Genomic DNA, 24,695 nt, shown 5'->3' with positions numbered 1-24,695 from the left:
GTGTTCTAGCGATAAATTTTAATTTTACGGGGGTTGTTAGAGGGAGAGAATTAGGTGGAATAATAATAATAATAATAATAATAATAATAATAATAATAATAATGCTAACTACGAAGTACTATGTAGTATGAAAGCATATATGTTACTATTCAAAATGAGTGATTACAAGTATGATCGAATTTTAGGGTGTACAAGATGAGTAATCGCACAGAACCTCAAATAGGGTTCAATATTTATTTTTTACCTAACTACTTAATTTAAATTGGAAGTGAATTGAAGTAGGAATTGTGATTTTTGCATTCAGCTAGTGTTACACCATTCATACTTATTTGAAGTAAAAATCATATATCAAGTCGCAAAAATTCAAAAACCGGTCCTGGTTACAGAATCGAACCCCGGGTGATGAGAATATTGATTCTTTGATGATCAAGTTGCTTAATTAGAATTGAATAGGTTTATACACCTTGAAATTGACCCCCTTTTTTTTTTTGGAAAGGAATTGATACCTTTTTAAAAATACTATTATGAGTTAAATAAAAATTTAATTTTCAAATTTTTATTTAAAATCTCAAATTTATTCTCCTAAACTATATTTCGTAAAGATTTTGACATGCCAGAGGCATGATTTTTCCTAAAAACCAATTAAAAAAGAAAAAAAAAAAAACCGGAAAATGAAAGAAAGTGTATGAAACCCAGGTTGGGAAGTCGTATGTGAAATTGTGAATATTGACTGGATTTAGGTAAACATGAGGACATAAATAACATAGTCACCATATAACGTCTATATGCAATTCAATAATGTATATATAAAATGAATCTTTGCTCAAATTGCGTCTACGTGAAACCTGCCTGCCTACGTGGCTACGTCTATCCAACCCAAGTCCCAAACTCTCTTTCTCTCTCTCTTTTTCAAAATTCAAAACCAACTATATATTTATTTTTCCTTCTTTGGCGTCTCTGACTTCCATGTTTCCTTTCAAAAATGAAAATTTTAATTATATTAATGTGGTTAAAAATACAAAATAACATTCGTTAAGACTGCATCTCTATTATTATTATTATAATTATTTTGTTTTTTTGAAAAAGACACAGAAAAAAAAAAAATGTGTGCGCCTTTTTCTAAAATAGGTGATCGAGCAAATGAAGCATGATTCTAATACTATAAGATAACAAATTTAATTTTTACCAACACCATCTTAATTGATTTTGCCGCATAAAGTCTTACTAATATGAACAAAATTTACCCAATATAAACTTTTAGATTTCCCTCGTCAACAACCAAAAAAAAAAAGAGTGCAAAACTACCCTTTAAAAATAGTCACATGTTTTTTCGGTGTACCCAATATTTTCACTATTGGACACAATTCTTGCTGAATTGTAAGCACCTCTTTTGGATGAGATTGGGAACAATTTACTTGAGATTTAAAATTATAAATTTTCTTTTCATTTTTTTTTAAATTCTCAATGGAAGGGGAACACCCAAAACACATCAAAGTAATACAGTTTGGCGCCATCTAGGCCAACCATTTACATCATTAGCTAGCAAAGGCTCAATAAACTCCGGAAGTTGATCCAGAAGGTGTATTCCTCTGGGTTGTGTAGCAGCGAATTTAGTTAAGGCATCGGGCATCATTTTTCTCACGATGGATGTGTATAACCTGCCAATTTTTAATGGCATTAATTTCATTTTTGCATGCCCGGATAAGGAATTTTCTTTTAATTTATTTCCATTTGAAATTTACCTGATAGCAACTAGCGTTTACCCAAAATTTCTTCATGCACAAAAGAGGAAGGCTACCGGAATCCGCAATGGAATTTGGTGGGCTCGCCAACTCACCTACAAAGTTCTAGAATTAGACTAGCCTAATGTCCTGATTCCTGATTCCTGAAACAATTACTACAATTAAAAGAAAATTAGGCAGTGTTAGATTTTAAGATTGATTTGACTTTTAATCTAATATATTAGGTTGGTCAAATTACAAAAATACCCCATCCTCCCCAAGAAATGAAAAGAGATGTAGGTTTATAAATAGTACCATAGAGAGTAGATTCAGCTTGCATCATGGCCTTCAAGATCACCAAGAAACATCACAAACACCTTAACAATCCTTTCCCTTCCCCTCCAAAATCCCTCCCTTTTATTCAAGGAGCTCTCTCTCTCCATCTCCAAGCACTCCCTTCAAACCAGATCTATAGTATTGGCCAGGATTTTCAATTGAACTGGTCAGCAAAGAACGGCGGATTTCTTTCCATATCTCACAAGTCTCAGCCTGCCAGACATGCATGGTCCACCATTCCTGGTGAAGCTTTCATCTCTGCTGCAGCGGTTGAAACAGAGGTGGTTGAAAGCAGAGGGTCATTTGTGATCAAGGATAAGGATGTTCATTTCATATGCAATCATCAAACTATTGATGATATCAGAGTCATAAATGAATCAGATTTGCCTTCGGAAGCCAAAGATTATGTCTTTCCATCACTTTTGGACAAAAGAAATGGTCACTTTCCTCTTTTGCTGATCAGAGGAAAGGTTTTCAGCGTAAGGAAAAGGAAGAAGAAGAAGAAGATTCAAAGTTACCATGTAAATGAGAACACACCGGAAAAAGAAGCTTCTACCTCTGCTAGCTACTGGCTGCTTTTTTACCAGAAAAATAGCAATCAAGTTAGCTTTCAAGTGAGGCTCGGAAAGCCTAAGCCTAAGGTGGCAGTAACCCAAAGACTTTCATCAAGAACTTACACAAGTTTTTCCCAGAAGTTTGGTCTGCAGATTAATCGATGCCGTGTCAGATGGTCCAGACTCCTTCCAAGGAAAAAAGGGATTGTCACAGTTTCATCTACAGAAGAGGAAAAAGTGACAATGAGAACAGCAGGCTCTCAATACTTCAACAGGATCTTTCTCACTTATTCAAGTGAAAAAAATGAGAGATTTTACGGTTTTGGGGAGCAATTTTCTCAACTGGACTTCAAAGGAAAACGAGTACCCATTTTTGTTCAAGAACAAGGAATTGGGAGAGGAGACCAACCTATTACCTTTGCAGCCAATTTGGTGAGCTACAGGTATAATGTGCAGCCATTTCAATACCAATACAGACTACCCCTGTAATGCATTCCTTCCTTATCATAGCATCTTGGACAAAAAAACATAGAAGTTGGTATAACAGTATATACTTACAGTCAGTCTAACACGTAAAATTTTTCGTTTCCAATATAGGGCAGGAGGAGATTGGAGTACAACTTATGCTCCTTCGCCATTCTACATGACATCCAAAATGAGATCCCTTTACTTGGAGGGGTACAACTATTCAGTCTTTGATCTAACAAGACATGATAGAGTTCAGATACAGGTATGGCTATAAGAAGTACATGGTTGGTTTTTCACAATTCTTATTGTTCCTTGTGTTTGGTGAATACCATAAAAACTCTCATGTGCATTATTTTTACCTGGATATCTCATAAGCAAACTATGTTTTATCAGTAATTCACAAATTCATAATGCATGCCAAGCACATACTGGGTCACTCTCTTTATAATTCGACCAAACTTGCAGGTAAATGGAGATTCATTAGAAGGACAGATACTGCATGGGGACTCACCTTGTGAGCTCATTGAGCACTTAACAGAAAGTATAGGAAGGCCCCCAGAACTTCCAGAGTGGATAATTTCTGGTGCTGTGGTGGGAATGCAGGGGGGCACAGATACTGTACGCAGCATCTGGAATGAAATGCAAAGGCAAGGTGTCCCAGTGTCAGCGTTCTGGTTGCAGGTACAAAATCCACCTGAACTCATGAAAGATCCATATTAGAAGTGGGATTATGCTTTAAGGCAGATTAAATTCACACTTCTCCAACTAGACCAGCAATTTGAATTAGATTTTGTTTTTGATATTATGGTGATGAAACCTGAAACAACATTGAAGACCATATTGCACACAATGGCTCAACAAGTACTACTTTTGTAGGATTGGGTAGGGCAGAGGGAGACAGTGATTGGTTCACAGCTTTGGTGGAACTGGGAAACAGATAGCACAAGATATTATGGGTGGCAGCAATTAATTAAAGATCTTAATGCTCAGCATATCAAAGTGATGACTTATTGCAATCCTTGCCTTGCCCCGGTATTTATCTTCACTGCTACTGATAAACTCCATAGCAATTATTGATACCTGACACAACCTTCTCCACATATCATATGATTAATTGCTGATAGTAATGCCTGACAATGTTTAGGAACCTGTTCACTAATGCAGATGGATACAAAGCCAAACACTAGGAGACACCTCTTTGAGGAGGCAAAGAACTTGGGCATCTTAGTGAAAGACAAATATGGTGAACCGTACATGGTGCCCAACACAGCTTTTGATGTGGGAATGTTGGATTTGACACATCCGCATACTGCAGGTTGGTTCAAGCAGGTGTTGAAAGAAATGGTGGATGATGGAGTCAGAGGATGGATGGCTGATTTTGGTGAAGGCCTGCCAGTGGATGCTTGCCTCTATTCAGGTCTGCGACTAATCATACTGAAACTAAAATCATGTCTCAGAGTGGTTATTCAGAATGTAAAAAAGCAGGAAAGTAAAACATTGCATATGTGTTTGACTGAGAAATACTAAAAGCTAGTATTCAAGCCTAACATTCAGCTTCAAAGTTCTTCAGAGGATTCTGCTAACAAATTATATATCCTCTATTCCATTGTATGACACAATTCCGTTCTGGTCTACCACCAAAAGGAACTCCTCTCTTGAATACAAACATTTCCAAACTCCAATTTCCATCACCCAAACCAGTAGCATCTTAACTAGAAAGTTTTTCTTGGTTTCAAAAAAAAAAAAAAACTAGAAAGTTTTTCACTGCAACTGTTGTACTCCCATCTACTACAATATAAATATTTCAGTCAATATAACTTCAGTGCATCAATTGACCTCTAAAGTTCTGTATTTTCTAGGTGAAGATCCAATTGCTGCACATAATAGATATCCAGAACTATGGGCTAAAATCAACCGCGATTTTGTGGATGAATGGAGAAGCACAAACATATATAATGAAATGGAAGACCAAGAAGAAGGTTTGGTGTTTTTCATGAGGTCTGGTTATCGAAATAGTCCTAGATGGGCTATGCTATTCTGGGAGGGAGACCAAATGGTCAGCTGGCAAACCAATGATGGGATAAAGAGTTCTGTGGTTGGTTTGCTTAGCAGTGGAATGTCTGGGTATGCTCTAAACCATAGTGATATTGGAGGCTACTGTTCAGTAAACATACCGTTTTTTAAGTACACAAGAAGTGAAGAGCTGCTCCTCCGATGGATGGAATTAAATGCCTTCACCACCATCTTCCGAACACATGAAGTAAGTTTCATATTAGCCACCTGATATGTTTAAAAAAAAAATAAAAATACAGTGATATATAATATATTCAACTATTTGAATACACTATTTAACCTAGCTATGAGTTGTCTCCATGTCCTGAATCTTGATGTATCTATTCAGGGGAACAAGCCATCTTCCAACACCCAGTTCTACTCCAACAATAGAACTTTATCACATTTTGCACGTTTTGCAAAGGTGTATAAAGCTTGGAAGTTTTACAGGATTCAACTAGTTAAGGTGATAATCAAATCCTCAAGACAATTCAGTTGTTTAATTTGAAACTAAACAGAAGAGTGCAACTAACATTCTGAACCTAAATGAATTTTCACAGGAAGCTTCTCAGAAAGGCCTCCCTGTTTGCCGGCACCTATTCCTTCACTATCAAGATGATGATCGCGTGCATAGCTTCACCTATGAGCAGTTTCTTATCGGACGCGAGATCCTTGTGGTACCTGTGCTAGACAAAGGCAGGGAAAGTGTTAAAGCTTATTTCCCAATAGGAGAATGCAGTTCATGGAAACATATTTGGACAGGGAAACTGTACTCAAAACAAGGTTATGAAGCTATGGTGGAAGCACCAATCGGCTACCCTGCAATTTTTGTTAAAGATGGCTCCGCTGTTGGAGAAACCTTTTTAGAAAACCTCAAAAACTATGGTATCCTGTAAAGCAACAGTCTAATTGATTGTACAGAGCATTTTTACTTACTCAAGTCAATAATTCATAAACAACTCCGCGTTCATAACCATAATCATAAACCTTCACAGATTGAACCAAATTATACTTTCAGTTAACAATCCGAATATCTGATCACCAGTCTCAAACACAACTTCAATCTCATCTCCTCTTCTAGAAAATTTAAAAACAAGTAGAAAAGCATGATTACTTGTATATCATATATAGAGATCATCCATTACCATGCTCAAACCGCAAACAAGTGTAACGTATCACCGCCTATCCAACGTTCATCTGATCAATCGGCAGCTGATATACGAACGCAAACGATGCATATCACGGCTACAGAAATGATCGGAAACTGATTTAAATGAAAAAAAAAAAAAAAAAAAAAAAAGTATTGAGAGAGAGAGAGAGAAAGTGTTGATTTGATATGTGACTGATTCGGATACTTCCATGGGATATTCTTCTTCCGTACCATGTGGTTCCCATATAAGTTTTTGAATGTAATAGCAATTCAACTCTAAAAGACTAAAACTAATATAACTACTAATTTCAGAAGTCGCACTAAAATAAAGGCCATACTATTTATACTAAAAGAATAATTATCAAATAATATATATTTATTTTAGTCGCTAATAAATTTTTTTGTATCTGTTTATAACTACTTTCTCAACCTACTGAATCACAAGGGTCAATACCGTCTATTTTCTCAACCATAGGAAAGCAACTTGATGCCACTAGACCACAAAGTCATTGGCAGCTAATAATTAAATCAGCAGGAGCAAACAAAACATATCATATATATTATATATACACACGCATTAAAGGTAAGGTTTATACATTTTGTAGAATTTCTTGTACCACGGAGACCAGCACATTCACCATCCTCTTTTCTCTTTGACAGCACATTTGAAAATCATTTCTTGAATACTGTCATCAACAATGTTATTACAAAGATATACAGAATGGGAATGTCTAAAGTTCTTTACAGTTTAAGTAGATTGGCAACACAATATCAACTGGATTCTAATAGCTGAGCAGGGATACATTTCCAGGAGAGTGACAATTTTCCCTGCAGAACTCGCAATCTCTGAGGGTTTCTGCATAATCAAGAAATAGTGGTTCAAAACCAAAAGCATTTTTAGTAGGCATGAGAAAAGCAAGATGAAATATATGCAAAGTTTCACCTCAATGAGTGCGCGTCGTGCCATTTGCAGCTGCCCGGACAGAACTTGAACGCCGCATCTTTGGATCTTGCTCCTTCCCAATACGCATTGCAGCTATTTCCTTTTCCATTGCAGCTACTTCTCTCCTCATTTTCTTAGCTTCTATCTCCATAGCTTTATTTAATGTTTCCACTTTTTTTGCTAACATCTGAGCATTATTATGCAATATGCACCCAATAAGAAAACTGGTTTCGTCAAAGAGAGGTTAATAGAAAAGAATAGGGAACACAAGTAAACCTCGATTGCATCGTCCTTGTCCTTGACCATCTGATCTTTCTCCTGGCAGACTTTCCGCAAAGCTATAACCTCTTTTTGCAGCATATCATACAACGAACCAGAAACATAATCTTCATTCTCCAATTTCGTTCTATCAGTACTTTTCCCATTCCCATTCTCATGCAAAGTGAGTATTCCATTACTATGGGGATCTCTGATTGCCTTTCCAGATCCAAACTCTTTCTCATCTATATTCCCATTTGATTGATCTTTACCTTCTGATTTGCTGTTTCTATCAAACCATGTTGACAAGTTATTTGCTTTCTTCAATCCGGATGCTCCGGATTGATTTGCTTTCTTCAATCCGGATGCTCCGGATTGATTTGTTTTTCTTGACAAGAGTCCATTTTGAGATGGTTTGGACATGCTTTCTATTCCTCCAAATGACTGACGACGTGTGCGGCCATTGCTTACACTTCTTATTTCTGATGCAGTGCGGGAAGTAACATTAGAATTCGATTTAAGTCTTTCTTCCAAGACTTTAAACCGTAATTGATATTTATCCTGGCAACAGCATCAAGAGGGAATCAAATAAAGACACAAACAGAAGAGAAGAAAATAGCGTAAATGTTCTAAAAGCATTCTCACTTTGAGCTGTGCTTCTGCCTTTGCAGTGCGCTCCGCCACTGCTAGCTTATCTCGTAGCTGCTGCATTTCACCCTGCACAGAAACAAGGCCTCGGTAAAAAAAAATTACTTCAGTTGCAACTTGCAAACTGAATTAATATTTCATATTATAATCCTAGGTAAAAAAAAAAACTCTCTCATATCATTTCCTTGTTTGCAAATTCCCACGTAATAATACTAGCCAAGAAAAACTAAAAAAATTTGTGTCAAAATTATTGTAAACATAAGCATCACATGCCTGATAAAATCTTCTTTCTTCAAGCCACTGTTTTACAGGCATTACTTTTTCGTTTGAATCTTTCCACTCATTTGCAACAACAACAGCCACACGATTTGCAGATATTTTTGCACGAGCTAGTTCCCGATCTAGAAGTCTTTTCTCCTCCTGTGCAACATTAATACTCCGTAATTTGTAGTAAAATGTCACAAAAATAATTATTAATGAGTTGCTAAAAGAGAATTTCTATAAGATAGGGAAATTTACATTCATTTCTTGCATTTTTCGCTGATAATCCCTTACAGCATTAGCAGCAGCACCCCCTGCCAATACAGCTTCTTCAAGTTCACGGACAGTTTGAGTTAGCTTTTCAACTTCTGCAACCTTCTGTCTGTTCATTTTGTCTAAAATTTTATTCTCCTCCTGATAAAAGAGTTCTATATATATTAATCTGATGAAGCTCTTAATGAATCTAATAGGGGAAACATGCCCTCCTTGGAAATTTAAGGGTTTTCACACAGTCAAACCTGGCATATCTCAATTTGTTTCATCAGCTCTTGGTTTTTGTTTTGCAGGTCATCAACCAAGGCAGCCTTAGCTAAAGCCGTTTGAACAGTGCGTTCTGCCTCCAGCAGAGCAGCTTCTTTAGATTTAGTAAGGCGATCCAGTGCTCTATTGTCATCTTGAAGCTTTGCCACCTAAAAAGTGATAGCACCATGCATATGTACTCAAAAGGTAATAATGGAAAACAAATGCTTAAGTGTGCCTAACACATAATCTGGATTCAAGGTGTGGAAGCAAAGTGATAAGTTGATACCTCCATTCTTGTAAGCTTTAGTTCTGCCTCCAGTGGTGCGATGATTGCCTCAATAGGAGGCAAATCATCATCTTTTTGAGCAGCATGTACCCTCCGAAGAGTGGCTTCTGCAGCAAATTGAGCAGCCAGAGCAGCTTTTTTCTCATCATTTAATTTTTTAATTTCAAGATTCTGAAATCATCAAAATATTTCTTCAACCTCTTTGCATTTCAAAATCTATGAGTTGAACAATAATCAATTCTACTCAAGTATCAAGATATAAATGAAATTGGAAACAGACGGATTATAACACAACTCTATGACTAAAGCAAGCAGTAAGAAAAGCTGTGAATGTACCTTGCTATCTAAAAGAGCTTCTGTCTTTTTTAGCTTCTCATCCACTTTACTTAGCTCATTGGTCAGCTGAAAGATCACCAATAGAGGAAATTGAAGGGCAATGTTTCCAATTTGAAACAGAATAGCAAGCAAGATAAAAATTTGAACACAGGAACAAAATTTAAATAAGAAGTATTAACAAAGAAACATATGGATGCAATATCCAGTCAAAGAACAGGATGTCAGACACCAGGTATTTACAACATTAAACTGAAAACTGTTGGGATTCTTTCAAATGTCAAGATTTCTGTTTTTGCTAAACTACATCCATCTTTTATTGTATCCTTGATGGTTGCAATAAAAAATAAATAATGCCTGTTCAAATGCTTTACCTCCTCAACAGCCTTCTCCTTTAGGCGCTCAGAGTACTTCACGGACTTAATTTCGGCTTGTGCTTCTCCCAATTCCCTTTCTTTCTCTGGAAGGTTTGTCATACAATAATCCAGTAAGAACCAGTATTACAAGGTTGTAATACCAAAACCAAAATTAAGATCATATATATCCTCATTTTCTGTGAGCATGGATTCATTAAAAGTGCCCAAAGAGGAAACCAAATTTTTAAAAGGGATATAATTGTTGAATAAAATAGGCTATAAGCCATGGTCTTTTTGCAATTGAATAGTGGAGATAATTGAAGCATCTATATGAAGTTTGGATAAATTCCACTCATCTAGTTTGCCTAAATCTGTTCAGCAAATGATTTTTTGCTTTTAAGTTTCACCATTTTAAAAATCAGATTAACTGAATATAAAATGAACCCCCTTTATTTTTTACTAAAACCTTCAACCTGATGAACCCTAATAGACGACTAAGATCAGCCCTCACTTTTTATAGAGGATTCTGTTTTCATTTGATCCTACCCACACAGTATCAAAAGCAAAGGGGATGAGTCAACTTGAAATGAAAATTTTATTCTCACAAGATTTTACATGTTTAATTTTGAGTAAGAAAGCTTGATAATTTTCCTTTTATTCTTCAACCAACTTTTGTGTATGCCATCAAAGTCCATGACACAGTATGAAAATATGAACATATTCGACATCTGGATACAGACACACTAACAACAGATGAAATTTTAGGCCAAGCGATGCTGTCACATCGAACAGTAGTCATGCTGTCAATTTATTTTACCTGAAAAAGTTGGTATCACATACAAGGCCAGAAATGCGCAAAAGGTTATTGCTTATTAAACATGTAAAGCAAAAGCATTGGCTCAGTATATCCTTGATAGGGTACTGGAGTTTGAAACTTCTACATCAGGTTGAATGAGAGAAATGCAGCCACTAATCTCAATTCTCAAATTTTCCATGAAAATGATAAGGGCTTGGATTGGCATGCTCTGACATTGTGAAGCAAAAAATAACAACCACAAAAAAATTGTCTATTATGTGAGAAGTATACATAAAAATAATTTAATTTGTATTAATGTCCTGTAGAAAATCCTAATTAAATGCAAACCAGAAATGTAGATAAGAAGATATATTTCAAGGTCACATAATTCTGTTATATTTTTATTCGAATTCTCTCTATCTTCCCCCATTCTGGAAAACGGAATTCCATTGATTGATCAAACACCCTCTCTGTGGCATGTTCAATTAGAGAGTAGGGGACCCAAAATAGAAAAAGAAATGAAAGTTACATAACATAAAAATAAAAAATAAAAAATAAAATAAAGAACACCAAGAAGATCTGAAAACTGCAGGACCATCAAATTTGGCTTCAGTATCACATGCATTCAAGAATTCTCTTTTTAGCTTCTTCCTCAGTGTGACAAAAAGATTCAAATATAATATTTCGTTCTTGTCCATGTTGCTTTTATATTAATAGATTAAATAAAATCCAAAACTATCCACGTGATATAGTTTCTCATATCTGTTTCTTCTTCCAAAATACGGAGTAGGTGATCGGCATACGTATTTACAGTTTGAAACAGATTTCAAATTTTAAATCAAAATTTTTGAGCAACTAAACAAATTTAATCTTTGAGTAAAGACAAATCCTTCAACAACAAATAAAAATTCAAACATCAGCAAAAAAAAACAAAACAAAAATCTCCATTAAAGAGTTCATAAGCATATTTATAAATGTATATTTTTTTTCAATCACAGAGATAAGAAATTCCGAGGCAACTAAATTCAGCTTTTAAAAATGGTATTTCTTAAAAAATCTAAAATCAAAAGAGTCAAAAATAAATAATTAAATTAAAAAAAAAAAAGGATAAAACAGAACATTCCTTCAATCGACAATCAGACTGTCAGAGGCGATTCATCAGAAGAAATCTTATTTACTTATTTTAAAAATTTCAAAGAAAACAAAAAGAGTAAGCTGAGAGAGAGAGAGAGAGAGCGGGGGAGAAATGTTAACCTCGGAGTTCATTCTCAAGGCGAGTGAGCTCAACACGGACGGGATCGGAGCCGTGGAAGAGGTTAAAGAAGTCATCGGCCTCGGAGGCGGCACGGGGCACGGCGGACGGCAGCCTCCTCCGGGTCTTGAAGGACGGCGGTGGCGTGAGCCTGGGGTCCAGTGAGGCTTCACCATTACTACTAGAATGAGTGCTGGCCATAATTGAGGCACCAAATAAAGAGAGACAAAGAGAATGAGAGGTAGAGAAGACAAGAGTCAGAGAGAGTAAGGCAGATCTTCCTTCACAAAACTCCAACCCAAATATTCCGGAAAATAGAATTCATCATTATTCTAGTAATCGTACTCACAACTCATCAATATATACATATTTTTATATATTTTATATATATACAGAATATAGAGATATAGAGGGAGGGAGAGGGAGAGAGAGAGAGAGAGAGACAAATGGCTGCAGAGAGAGAGAGAGAGAGAAAGGAATTTAATTTTGTCTGAAATGGAAGATTTAAATTAAACAGGAGGTTTAGGCGGGGTTTAAAAGAGACACACTCTGGGAGACGGCCATAGGGGGTCATCATTTTATTCTATTTAATTAATGGACTGCCCTACTTATATCTGCAAGGTTAGGATTTCATGTCTCGCGGCGCATCGTTACGAAAATCTTATGCGTTTCTTATGAACAACTATACATTATATGAGATTGAATCTGAACCAACGCTAATCACCTTGTTCTCAGATGACATGTAGTGATCTCTCTCATGTAGGAGATCATGAGATCGAGCCTCATTGAAGGTGTTGATGTTTGAACATATACAACCATGTAATAGAGTTAGTAACATTTAAAAAAAAAACATCTGAACCATTAGGATTATGTGTCATACGATATTTAGATTATGTACATATTATAATTAACGTGTTATATACCTATAATTATTAAATTATGTACATATTACAACTATTACAATTAACATATTATATACATGCAATAGTTAACATATAATACACATGCATTTAGTAATTATGTACATACAGTTAACATATTATCTATCTTCAATTTATTTATAAATACATAATCTATTAACTAAAGATACATAATATATTAACCACAAGTACATAATCTAATGGTGTGTTTAGTTCGCACAAGGGAATCAGAATCGGAATGAGAATTAAATACTTGGTAATGGTAATGAGTTTTGGTGATAGTATTTTGCATTATTTGGTAGTAGGGTGGAATTGGATTGATTACGTACCAATATTGATGGTTGGTTATGTATGATCTTATAATGAGAATAAATATTTTAAAAATACAAAAAAATAAAGGCAATTGATCCTAATATAATGACATTCAAAGCACGAACAAAAAAATCAAAACAAAAATCTAAAAGCAATAATTCAACTTAAAATCATATTACCAGATATAATGATACCCATTTTTAATTAAGAAATTAGATTTTTAATTGAAAGAATAATCAAACCTCATTGTTGTATTTTAAAAAGTTAACAACCAAACATTAACTATGATTTTGATTCTCATCATTCATTATAGTGTGTAAACTCATGAACCAAACATATCCTAAATGTCGTTTAATTTTGAATTATGATCTACAATAAGACAAAGTAGTAGTTTAATTTTGCGGTGTAATGATATGATCTTTTTAAAAATAATACAAAGTAGTAGTTAAGAAAGTTTTTTTTTTTTAAATAAAATTCATATATCTGCCATTTAATTTTGAATTAGTTAATTAAAACTCAATGTAACTCTCTTAAAATATTATAAAAATTTATTCTAAAAAAATGTTATAAAAATTTGTAACTAGAGTTGGAACGAAGCGATGGGTGGGTGTTGACATATGTATGTAGAAGAGTTGTTAATTAACAATGACAACTAAGGTTGAGAGGAACTAGTTGCTATGCATCCAATTTTAATTAAGGCATTGTTATGCATGTGACGTGAGTAGGGGTTTGATTATCTTCTTCCGTGGTTTTGGTCCTCTTAATTGAAGTATGCATTCCATCTCAACTAAAAGTCTAAACTGATAGTTAGATTGCACAGTTATCTTTATGTATATTATATGCTCAACATTCTTCTTTGCTTTTGATCACCTACATTATTCTTTTTCAGTTCCCATCAATAATACTTCATATATAAAAAAGCAAATATATAGATTATCCACTCTTTTTTATGCTCATGGGTGAGAATTTGTGGATATATCCAAACCAATAATCTAATAAATCTAACTATTAGAAGAAAATGAGATCCTTTTCATAAAAATTACAAATTTTAAAAATTTATAATATTTATGAAAATGACCCCTCTTATTTTTACTTATTTTTCTATTTATCAGATCTTACCGATTGATGATTTGAATTTATCCACAATTCTCACCTGAAGAGTGATTCTCGTATATATAGGCGTATTCAGGTGAGAACGGATGTCCAAGATATGGAATATATTACTTCTTCCTTCTTCTTCTTTTTAATAACCTTTTAAGGGACCCAAATGGCCAAATGCATTACCAGCTTGCCTTAAAAGACTCATTTGATATATTTTTTTTCAAAATTAAATTTAATGTTTAACTAGTAGTTATTACTAGAGCAAGTAATGATAAATAAAAATCAATTTTGATATTAGATATGATACTCTCAAAAATTTGAAAATCAATTTTCTCATTTTATTTAATCTATTAATTTATTTATAAACGATACACGATATCCCATCATATCCTTATTTTTTAATTAGTCGGGTTTTGTAAGATCTAAAACATGAGATATTGACGCAACCACAAGGTTTCAAGTTTGACTTTTGTGAGAGTTGTTTATTGGTCTTCTTGACTTGAGCCGGTTAGCTATAAACAACTTATTAGCTTGATTTATTTCCTTGTGGTCCTTGGTCGGTTAGGATCACAATGTGAACTTCACACAATACACACATTCGGATAGTGAATGCGGCGGGAAAACTTTTTTTTTTTTAACATGAGATATTGTCATATTGAGTTGTGGTTACAACTCACACTAAGTTTCCTTTGTCATCACTACATGCAACGGCTAATCTAATCTAATGTTCATATGATTTATGATTGGAACGTTGGAGTCGTAAGTAAAGAGTGTGGTCTTTATTTGTATGTAAGGTCTAATAAAGCAGCTGCGATTTACCGTTGCAAGCCGCAAACGAGACCACAACTTTAATTTATGCACACTACCAAAAGGAAAAGCTGTATGTGATGATAGAAAGTAGAAATAGTCTTCCTTTTGTTGTGGTGTGCCTATCCAAAATTCCAGCTGACAAGTTCACAACTATAAATACATGCAAAACAAGCACTAAATATGTTTAATTTTGAGGTTGATGAGTTAATTATACTCTCCATTTCTTAGCCACAATGGCAAATTCAAGTATAATTTACTACTTGAATTTTTACATATTTAATTTGTTCTACTTTCAAAGTTTGTCCAAATTCAATTTATTATTTAAATTTCTATCAAGTGGAGACGTATAAGACATGACATATATATAACATATATAGGAGATAGATCAATTTAAAAATTTTTCAGAGCTATCCCAAAGTTTTTTGACTTACTTTTCTATGGAAATATCCCGCGAAAGAAGCATTTCTCTCATCTCTACGTGGTAAGGCAAAGCAGAGGTGAAGGCCTGCGAGATTTCGTGAGCAGATGGAAGAAGGAGGTGCAAAGGCGATAATCCCGGTGTTTATTTAAGCGCTTAGGTCCGGAGACTTTCACAGGCAGCTAAACACTCACCATCCTCGCTCCTGTGAAGATCTAATGAGGACGGCCAACCGCTACGCAGAAGTAGAGGAGGCCGAAAAGAAGAAAAGAGAATACGAGGAAGGCAAGGTAGGAGGAAAATCCGAGAAAATCGGTCCAACCAACCAGGTGTCAGGCTCAGCGAAGGAAGTAGAGATCAGTCCTCAAGAGGATCCCGTTTGATCCCCTTATGTCATTTAACCTCACTTATTGCCTTCACATGCAAAATAATTTAATTCCTCCCTACCAAACAATGTATGGTTTACAAACAATGATTGTTAAATATTTGAATTTGGGGTATTAGAATCCAAATCGGATCGGGTACCCATTATCCCTACCAAAGTTGGGAACAATGTAGAATATAATTGTATGAATTTATGGTGTGAGAGAGGGAAGAAAGCAGAGGTAAAAGGAGCATAAAGTGGATAGGGAGAGAGAAAGGAAAAGGCAGGGTTAAAGAGGAAGAGAGGGACAACACTGAACAGCACATGTGCGTGGGGGATTGAGGAGAAAGCTGAAAGCGTAAGCAGAGCAGGCACATGCTGTGCCTTTACAGTTTACAGACAAAGCGTGAATCAAATCCCAACTCCTCAACCGGCTCATGGGTCCTTTCCTTCCCCATTCCATTCTTCACTTCATACTTAGCTTGTTTCATCAATCTAAACCTGCCCCCACCACACCCATCTAATCTTAACTCACTTAGCCTCCTTTCAAACTAACATGTATCATCACTTCATTCGTTTCAAACTAACACATCTTATTACTTGTACCCAATCTTGGATAAATGCAAACAATAAGTCAAAATCAACCCAGTTTTTATCACCGTCCCTTTTGTTATTTTCAGTGCCTCTAAATCATATGGTAAGTAAGAATTGAAAGTTTGGGAGACAACATTGCAACATCAGTCTCGTTGAGATTGATTCTCTTTAAATCACACTATTGCAAAATTCGGTTTAGGCCTCTATTTAAGATGCACGGTTGGTTTTAAATGGCCAAATCGCGTAAAAAGCTTGATTTTCATATATATATATATATATATATATATATATATATATATATATATATATATATATATATATGTATGTATGTATGTATGTGTGTATGTATGTATGTATGTAATTAAGTTCATGTGCGGTTAAGTGTCTCTTGTGCGGTTGTGCTTGAGTTTTGTACTTAAGGTGCGTGAGTCTTGTGGTTAAGGTGCGTGAGTTTTATGCTTAAGGTGCGTGGGTGTGTACTTAATATGAGTAATTGTCGAAACTTGAGGTGCATGAGTTTTGTGTTTAAGGTGCATGAGTCTTGTGCTTAAGGTGCGTGAGTTTTGTGCTTAATGTGAGTAGTTGTTGAAACTTAAAGTGCGTGTGTTTTGCGCTTAAGGTGCGTGGTTTTGTACTTAAGGTGTTTTGTTTGTGTGATTAATGTGTGTGTTGTGTACTTAAAATGCATTAGTTTAATGTTAAAGTGCATTAGTTTAATGTTTAATATGCGTCCACCCGTACAACCGCACGGGAAGCTCTTCCCACACCTGATCCCTTCCCTATATATATATCTACACGTGCATTGTATTTTTTTTTAGTTAACCACTTAGGCCGTCTAGACGCTAAACACTACTTTACCGACCAACTAGCGCCTAGCGCGTACTGCAACCATGTTAAATCACATGGGGAATCATAATTGAAAGTTTGGGAGACAAGTAAGACAACGTTGTAACATCAATCTGCGTCAATGTTACCATGACAAAGTCAACATCCAGTTGTGCATGCCCTATTAACAATGTTCGTCTATGTGTATGACTCATTGTACTCGAACATATATATACCGAGATTTGAAGCACCAAAGCTACAGCAGTTCCACTGTCGGTTTCATCAGGAGCCAGGAGGTGTTATATATGCCTCTATAGCTTGTCTATGTTGCCATTCCGGGGAAAGTTGGACAGGAACCATACATTGCCTAGGCTTTTAACTTTTAAGGCACCATTTATTTCTCAAACACCACTCACAACTTCCAATCATTGTTCATTACAACCACAACCACCCCATCAAGGACACAATTTTTAAAGGAATTCTAATCTTTTAGGGTGCCCTACAAATTAGTGTCCCTATTCCCAACTGTTATTCTCATTTTGCCCTCTGCAATCAACTGCTTAGCTCAAAGGACTAGTGTATAGGTTGCCCTAATAGAAGTTCCCAACCAATGCAATCATATTTTGCTGACATAGCCTACATGGGCAGTTCAACTGGTCATAGGGGTGAAGTTTAAGAAGAATGACCAGGAATCGAGTCTCACCAGCGGCAGTGTGGGAACAACCTCTCAAATTGAGGGGAGCTCCTTGTGCGCAGTAAACAAAGGTTTAGCCTCTGTGGTTCAGTTGAGTTACCATGATTTACATCCTCCCATATGCTCTGTCAAGCCCTTGGGGTTGGGGATTCAACCTTTTGAAAAGAATATTTTATAACTTTTGGCATAATGATAAGTAATTGATCCTGACACAACCACCCCCACCCAATTCTCTTTAAGTCATCTCTATATTTGGATGCTATTTCAAGCCACTATTGGACCCAACAGAAACTATATCTTCAATCTTCATCATCCACAACTGAATATTTTGAACCCAAAGAAAGACTTAAACTTCCTTTCATATTAAAATCAGAAAAACTCTGTTAAGTCTGTTGTCTCTACATTTATCTGCAGATTGCAGCTATCCCAACTACTGCTCCCACCAGTACTAACATTACACAACAACATCTTCGGATTATCGACCACTATTCTTACAATATTACCTATGGTACAAATCTTAAATTTCTACCTGTCTGAACACATATCACAAAAGATATACCCTTGCACAGTTGCATTCTCCTTTTACGGTTCCAACATTTGCGACTCACTGAAACTGCCCCAGAAAGTATCAAACTTTTCTGATCTCAAAGCAATTTTCCTGCATTTTGTTGATTAGTTTGCATCCCCACATGAAGTTCTGGAGCCAATTATTCTTGTGGCCTTGCAAGCCAAAGAGAACTGAGAGCACGAAGACGGGAGAAGTATTCGTTTATGACAAGAAGAGCGCGGGCCGACTGTCTGGTAGTTAATACACGGTGCATTTGCTGCAATGTCTGTTGCCGCAAGTTGTCCGCCTGATAAATGGCAAAGCGATGTTAGGTTGCAAAAGAAAAAGATTACATCCACGTATTTTATGTGTATCGCTAAAACTATTTCCAAGATGAGTATATGCAAGGATATATGAAGTGTGTAAAATGATTTTTTTTTTTTTGTTAGACCATGAAGTGTCCTGAGCATGCCCTAACTGTAGGAGGCACCTTTAAGCCTGTACCATACTCAGACTAATCCCCATTAGCACTGGGCCGGCCCAATTAAGGGGCAAAGTACTGGCCAGACTGATTTTTTCATACGAGAGGGGGTTTGAACTCCTGACCTCTCTTAAGGGATGAGAGTGCACGACCACTCACGCCAACCAAGCTGGTTGAAGTGTGTAAAATGATATATATACATAGCACATACATTCTATACTATTACTAAAAGACTAAAAGAAGAATGTGAGCTTTTTAAGGCAACAATCCATTTTTTATACGTAGCTTTTAAGCTTAAACCTTTGTGAGCTTTTCAAAGGGTATGCACAAAAAGAGTCAAGTGTGGTCGAAATGAGGATGGCTTTTATAAGGATTTACCTGGCGGAGGAAACCTTCAAGAGTACCTAGTTTTCCCATGGCCATTGCCATTTGACCCATGTAATTAGCTACATTTCCAGACGACCCATCGGGAACAGTAGAGCCATTAGCTAACGTTTCGGCTAGTGATTGCTGCAACGCCTCCATTCCTTGTGAAATAGCATCTTCTGCCTGATGTGATGACTGCTGCAATTTGTATAAGCCTGCCATCTGCTGCTCTGTTAGAGGCTCCAATTGATTCGCGAGAAGCTACATTGGCACCAATTCAATTTCAGGAAAACACAAGTTAGAAATAGATATAGAATCAGAAGAGCATGTTATTTGCCCTTTTTGTAAGATTTTCCCATATAATATATGTTATATATTAAGGCCTTAATTATGTGGTGCAAGTTGACTAGGCTTATTATGTAGTTTGGTTGGACTGAATAACTAGAAGTTGTTAGTCAATCAGACTTTGTGCCTGATATAAAGCCAATATTGATGGGATATAGGATATACAGTATATAGCACAAGCACATATATACGGTACTCATACTACTCATGCTATATTGATACGAGGAGAAAGAGCGAGAGTTACCTTAAGAAGTTCAGATGGACGAAAGCCACCAATCCACATAAAACACCGCTCTGAAGGGGATTTCCACATTCCTGACAATACATGGAATACATCGGATTTGGCTGCATTTCCTTTCAGCTTGAAAACTTCGTCGAAATGTGCTGTGACATTGTCCACAATAGTCCGCAGCTCAGTATCACTTGCATGCGCATTGACCGCTGCCCTTAATTCATTAACACGCTTGTTTTGCTCTTCCAACCATCGTGCATATTCTACATTGAAAGTCAAAGCTCCTGCAAGTACAGCAGATTAGCAAGGCTACTTTACCCAGAGGAAACTCTTATACAAAAATACGATCAGAAAACACCTAATTACAGAGTAATATTTTCTACTCCGTATCTACAATTCCTTACATTTTTTTAGGTAGGTAAAGAATGTTGAAAAATAAAGAGTTAGGTTTATCTATAGGATTGTGTCTGTTCATAAACAAGTGTTAGTTATGGGTAGTTACTTACAGAATATATATATACACTATGTTTCTTTGTTAGAAACACAGATAATACTAATATATTTCAGTCTTATATACATTTTCTATTCTTTGATTCTTCATCATTGCTTCCGTCTGGCGGGTGGTGTTATTCTCCACCCGCCAGGCTATTCCATCTTCCAAATTCAACAAAGATGTATTAAAGAAGATCCAAGTATTAAAGTTTTTTAGCTGGTGCTATCGGTGATTTAATTACTCAACAAAAGGCTTACCATTAGTGCCTGTTCCATGGGAATGATCTCCCATGCTTGAAATATATACGCCCTGCAAAAAGATACAACAGAAGAATAAGGATTCTCGGAACTTTTCAACCACCTGAAACAAAAAACACGTATAGCTATGACCACCTAACCTGTTGTCGTGCTCGCTGAAGCTCTTGCTCTAACTGTGTTAGCTTCAGCCTACTATTCTCCAGCTGTTGAACATAGGCCTAGAGTGCAAGATGTGAGTTAACATTGTAAATAAAAATACACATTTTTCCCCTAAACTGAAACCTAAAAGTATCAAATAACATGGACAGAATGTATTACTGGCATTCATTGTTGAAAAAATCGCTAGGCGCCTGGGGACCACCTAGAGCGCCTAGGTGGGCGCCTAGGAGGCCGACAGCCTAGCGCCTAGACGCGATTTTTGCAACACTGGCATTAAAAAAAAAATGACAGTAGGTGCAATTGAAACGAATAAGCGTGTTATTAACTACTTAGTTGATGCAAGTTTGCATTTTGGTACATTTGAGAGGGGTGGAGAACGATCGGATTTGAACCTGTTATGTACTCGGGCAAACGCATTTATCACAGGGTGATTAGGGTTATTGGAGGTTGTCTGCGGGTTGCCTATGTTGAGAGTTGAATTAAAAGAACAAAGGCGGAAAGGCAAAACCTAAGTTTAATTGGGGGAACAAAATACAGGGAAATAGGGAACGTTTCGAGAGTTTTCCCACCTCTGATTTTATCTTAACTTCTTGCATGTCCCTTTTATTAGAATGAAAATCCCCTTTATATAGGAGGGTTATAGAGACTATAATGGAAATAAAACCTAAAAAGGAAAGGAGAATCATAAAAGGCTCCTTAATTCAATGTCTATAATGGGAATAGAAAAGATATTTTACTATTTTAGAATCAATTGACGAGGGCTTAACTAAATAGCCAAATGTCTAAATCATGTATGCTAAATTGCTAATAGACGTAAATTTAAAAAGTCGGAAGAAAGGCTTACTTTCTTTCTCAATCGGCTTTTTCTTGCAGCTTCACGGTTCTGTGCAAGCCTTCTTAATGTCTGTAAATATTATGTTATCAAAACAAACTCGAAACTGTCTATACTAGATTGCTAGTCAGTGTAAAGAACCTAACCTTTTGATCCGATTTTTTTTCTTTTGATCTATCACTGGAATCGGAAGCTACAGCAGCAATGGATTGACCCATTTCAAACTGCAAAGTGAAGAACTGCGGTGAATATACAACATAAACAAATAAACTAGGATCCGATAACACTTATTTCAAAAAAAAAAAAAAAAAGGATCCGTTAAGGCGTCACATACTTTCAAATAAAACTTTTGGAAAGACATTTTCAAATTAAACAAGATATGATTGAACATTGGGCTTGATGTAGTGGCCCAACCACGTGTAAAGGTGAATACAACTTACTAACTTTGATTATGCGGGAGCCTTGGCGGTTGAATCTAACCTATTAATGACGTAATAACTAGTTTCAAAACAAATTTATTCACCACCCTCTTGAAAAGAAAAATTAAAACATATGGGAAAAATTTGGTAGTGAAGAGGCTCTCAAATGAGAAAACAAATCGCAAAAGATAGTTTTAGTGTGAACAAAGAGACAAAAGGCATCTCCAGGCCAGTTGTCCCACCCAAAAGAGGTGCCTACAATTCAGTGAGGGGATTAGTCACTATGTTCGACGGTGGAAACCCTGGGTATACCCAAAAAATAAAGAGACAAAAGGCCCCTTAAGGGATAAATCTAACAAGAAGAATATTGAGGCAGATGACCTGTTGATTTCTATCATCTCCATCCATATCAGATGAAGTATCAGTCCGGGAGCTAGAATCTGCCATGTTTCTCTCTGCCCAAATCTCGTGATTTGCACCAGAAAGGGGAACTTGATTTGTCTGTGGTCCTTTCTGCAACTGCAACGCCAGGGATCCAGGAGAAGCAGCAGACAAACTTGCATTTGAAGAAGGAATAGCCTGAATAGGCAACCAAGATAATAGAGATTATAATTTGGAATTTTTTTTCTTGAAATAATAGTAAATTGTAAGCAAATTTTGGGCAAAGAATAGTGACAGCAATAACCTTGTTGAGTATTCCAGATCCACCGGCAACAAGTGATGGGTTACTTGCAGGCATAGAATTAAAAAAGTTACCTACACCACAGAAAAATGTTTCATTAAACCGTTTAAGAACACCAAGAATGGATGGTATATCATAATCTAAAACTCAATTAATAGTTAACACAGATCTCAGAAGTTCAAATTGAAGTCCAAGATGCACGCTTTTCTAGCAACATTATACAAAAAAAAAAAGAAAAAAAAAAAAAAAGAAAAAAAAAAAAGGTCTAAATACTACAACGCAACTTTCCTAAACTCTGCTGCTAAGCGATTTTTTCAGTTAACCATTTTTTTCCTTTTCTGTTCTCAGTTTATTCTAAAAGCGGGTTTTCCACATAGAACCCTTCGTGCTTCTAAGCGTGCCTTTGAAAACTTATAAATTTCTTGCACCATTTACACAATAGGCAGTTAACAAATTCTTTTACAATCATAATGCACCAAAACCCAGAGAATGTTTTAAGAAATTAACGAATTTAAAGAAAAAGTGAATAAGCATTCAGGATAAAAGTGAGTGAATATGACCAAAAAGCAAGATACAGATACACACTTTGATTGACATTAGCACCATCTCCAATGCGGAATCCAAGGTATTGCTCGAGCACCCCAAAATCAGACACTTGAGAAGTATGTGCAGTATTCCCTTCTGTACCCCTGGAAATCCAAAAGTATGAGCGAGCCGATTAATTGAATTGATGGACTAAGCATCAACTTTATAATATTGAATGAACATATAATGATCAGTGTATTGCCAATGCTTCAAAACCTTAAAAAACGAATTCACCTTCATACATGAATCAGTACAATTCCATTAAGCATAAATCATGAAAATCACGATTCACTTTTGAAACTTCCAGGTACTTATTCAAGTCTCTATATCCAGAGAGATAAACAAGAGCAAGATTCATCATTTAAACTCAAATTAGCAGTTGTCTAACATAGTAACATCTAGTATTTTAGTACAAAATTGACTCCAACTATAACACACAAATTTAATTGGAACCACATTAGCTTTTTTCTTGGTAACTGATAAATTGCAAAGAAAGGCAGTCTTATGAACAAAAAAACACAAAATCATAAGGCAAAAAGGGGCATTAAGAGAGGATTTTACATAGGATTGGAAAGTGGTGTCTGAGAAATGAAGCTTGGCATCCCAGCAGGGCTACTCCTATTAACTTCTCCACCAACGTTCAGTCTTGTATTACTACCCATGAACCAACCATTATCAGAGCTTCACAAGAATTCAGATTACACAAAACCCAGCAACTAAAACCCTCCAGATGGTTTACCAGCAAAATTTCCAAACCCACCGATCTGCCTGCCACTTACAAATACACCCAAAAAAAAATAAAAAAAAAAATCAAAGCTTTAGATACATAGATAGATATCCAAAATCCCACTCCCAATACAAATCAAACAAGAAAACTAAACGACTGACAAACAAAATAAAAGCAGCTTTCCGTCGGCACAGCTTTTAGCCCCTTTCTTTCCCGAGAAGCCACCAGAAAGCTCAAGACTTTTTTCAAGAAAATAAAGAAAATCTGATAACGTTTGAAGAAAACAAAATACCCAGAGATGAAACTGAGCAAAACTCACATCAAACACGAAACTGAGGTAAAAAAAGATTATCAGAGAAGTAAACGAGTTTTCTCTTTCACACAGATACTATTTTTATGCACAAAATTCAACGGACTTGGCATTTGTCTTCTGAGAAGAATAGCTTATATATTTTATATTATATGAAGCGTGTGAATGGAAAGACTGGGATAGGTGGACGTTCAGATGATTCCAACTCCAAATATAAACAAAGAGCTAATACGTCGTTTTCAATCCATACCTTTTTCTTCCACATTTCAATGCCCATCTTGGACCA

The 24,695-nt window shown here is 35.9% G+C and overlaps 3 protein-coding genes and 2 long non-coding RNA genes across 23 annotated transcripts; 1 reads left to right on the top strand and 4 right to left on the bottom strand.

Moving 5' to 3' along the window:
- Nucleotides 1-1,445: 1,445 nt before the first annotated feature.
- Nucleotides 1,446-2,129, bottom strand: LOC109159128. The gene is made up of 3 exons (XR_002050516.1): nt 2,037-2,129; nt 1,743-1,897; nt 1,446-1,658 (listed from the first exon to the last, which is right to left on the bottom strand). It is a non-coding gene; the product is annotated as an uncharacterized LOC109159128 (long non-coding RNA).
- LOC109159125 (sulfoquinovosidase-like) lies at nt 1,889-6,087 on the top strand. Its single transcript, XM_019307149.1, has 8 exons — nt 1,889-3,054; nt 3,209-3,341; nt 3,545-3,760; nt 3,956-4,111; nt 4,244-4,496; nt 4,939-5,339; nt 5,481-5,597; nt 5,692-6,087. Exons 1-8 carry the CDS (start codon nt 2,063-2,065, stop codon nt 6,025-6,027), a joined length of 2,604 nt encoding a protein of 867 aa, XP_019162694.1. The 5' UTR covers nt 1,889-2,062; the 3' UTR covers nt 6,028-6,087.
- LOC109159127 lies at nt 2,203-6,444 on the bottom strand. Of its 13 annotated transcripts, none has more exons than XR_002050514.1 (8): nt 6,277-6,444; nt 5,665-5,812; nt 5,254-5,359; nt 3,591-4,519; nt 3,021-3,124; nt 2,735-2,831; nt 2,576-2,632; nt 2,203-2,315 (listed from the first exon to the last, which is right to left on the bottom strand). It is a non-coding gene; the product is annotated as an uncharacterized LOC109159127 (long non-coding RNA). The 13 variants fall into 13 exon arrangements; XR_002050506.1 differs by having other exon boundaries at nt 2,576-2,629; XR_002050513.1 differs by having other exon boundaries at nt 2,227-2,318.
- Nucleotides 6,445-6,830: 386 nt separating this feature from the next.
- On the bottom strand, nt 6,831-12,383 carry LOC109158631 (microtubule-associated protein 70-1-like). Of its 3 annotated transcripts, none has more exons than XM_019306515.1 (12): nt 11,939-12,383; nt 9,907-9,992; nt 9,536-9,601; nt 9,200-9,370; nt 8,910-9,080; nt 8,650-8,805; nt 8,404-8,550; nt 8,128-8,199; nt 7,863-8,043; nt 7,501-7,829; nt 7,225-7,411; nt 6,831-7,137 (listed from the first exon to the last, which is right to left on the bottom strand). In XM_019306515.1, exons 1-11 carry the CDS (start codon nt 12,135-12,137, stop codon nt 7,226-7,228), a joined length of 1,764 nt encoding a protein of 587 aa, XP_019162060.1. In that variant the 5' UTR covers nt 12,138-12,383; the 3' UTR covers nt 6,831-7,137; nt 7,225. The 3 variants fall into 3 exon arrangements, with proteins under 3 accessions (XP_019162060.1, XP_019162061.1, XP_019162059.1); XM_019306516.1 differs by having other exon boundaries at nt 7,501-7,836; nt 7,870-8,043; XM_019306514.1 differs by having other exon boundaries at nt 7,501-8,043.
- A 5,917-nt stretch (nt 12,384-18,300) lies between these two features.
- LOC109158984 (TGACG-sequence-specific DNA-binding protein TGA-2.1-like) lies at nt 18,301-24,545 on the bottom strand. Of its 5 annotated transcripts, none has more exons than XM_019306939.1 (12): nt 24,261-24,545; nt 23,934-24,146; nt 23,373-23,476; nt 22,791-22,861; nt 22,487-22,684; nt 21,833-21,910; nt 21,699-21,758; nt 20,836-20,913; nt 20,696-20,747; nt 19,958-20,229; nt 19,381-19,629; nt 18,301-18,828 (listed from the first exon to the last, which is right to left on the bottom strand). In XM_019306939.1, the coding sequence occupies exons 2-12, from the start codon at nt 24,032-24,034 to the stop codon at nt 18,682-18,684; spliced, it is 1,410 nt and encodes a 469-aa protein (XP_019162484.1). In that variant the 5' UTR covers nt 24,035-24,146; nt 24,261-24,545; the 3' UTR covers nt 18,301-18,681. The 5 variants fall into 5 exon arrangements, with proteins under 5 accessions (XP_019162484.1, XP_019162485.1, XP_019162483.1 ...); XM_019306940.1 differs by having other exon boundaries at nt 23,934-24,140; XM_019306938.1 differs by having other exon boundaries at nt 24,392-24,545.
- Nucleotides 24,546-24,695: the final 150 nt, after the last annotated feature.

The sequence above is a fragment of the Ipomoea nil genome, unplaced genomic scaffold, assembly GCF_001879475.1.
Source record: "Ipomoea nil cultivar Tokyo-kokei standard unplaced genomic scaffold, Asagao_1.1 scaffold2826, whole genome shotgun sequence".
NCBI classification, from domain to species: domain Eukaryota; kingdom Viridiplantae; phylum Streptophyta; class Magnoliopsida; order Solanales; family Convolvulaceae; genus Ipomoea; species Ipomoea nil.
Note: the sequence above shows the minus strand (reverse complement) of the source record. Positions and strands in the feature narration are given on the sequence as shown.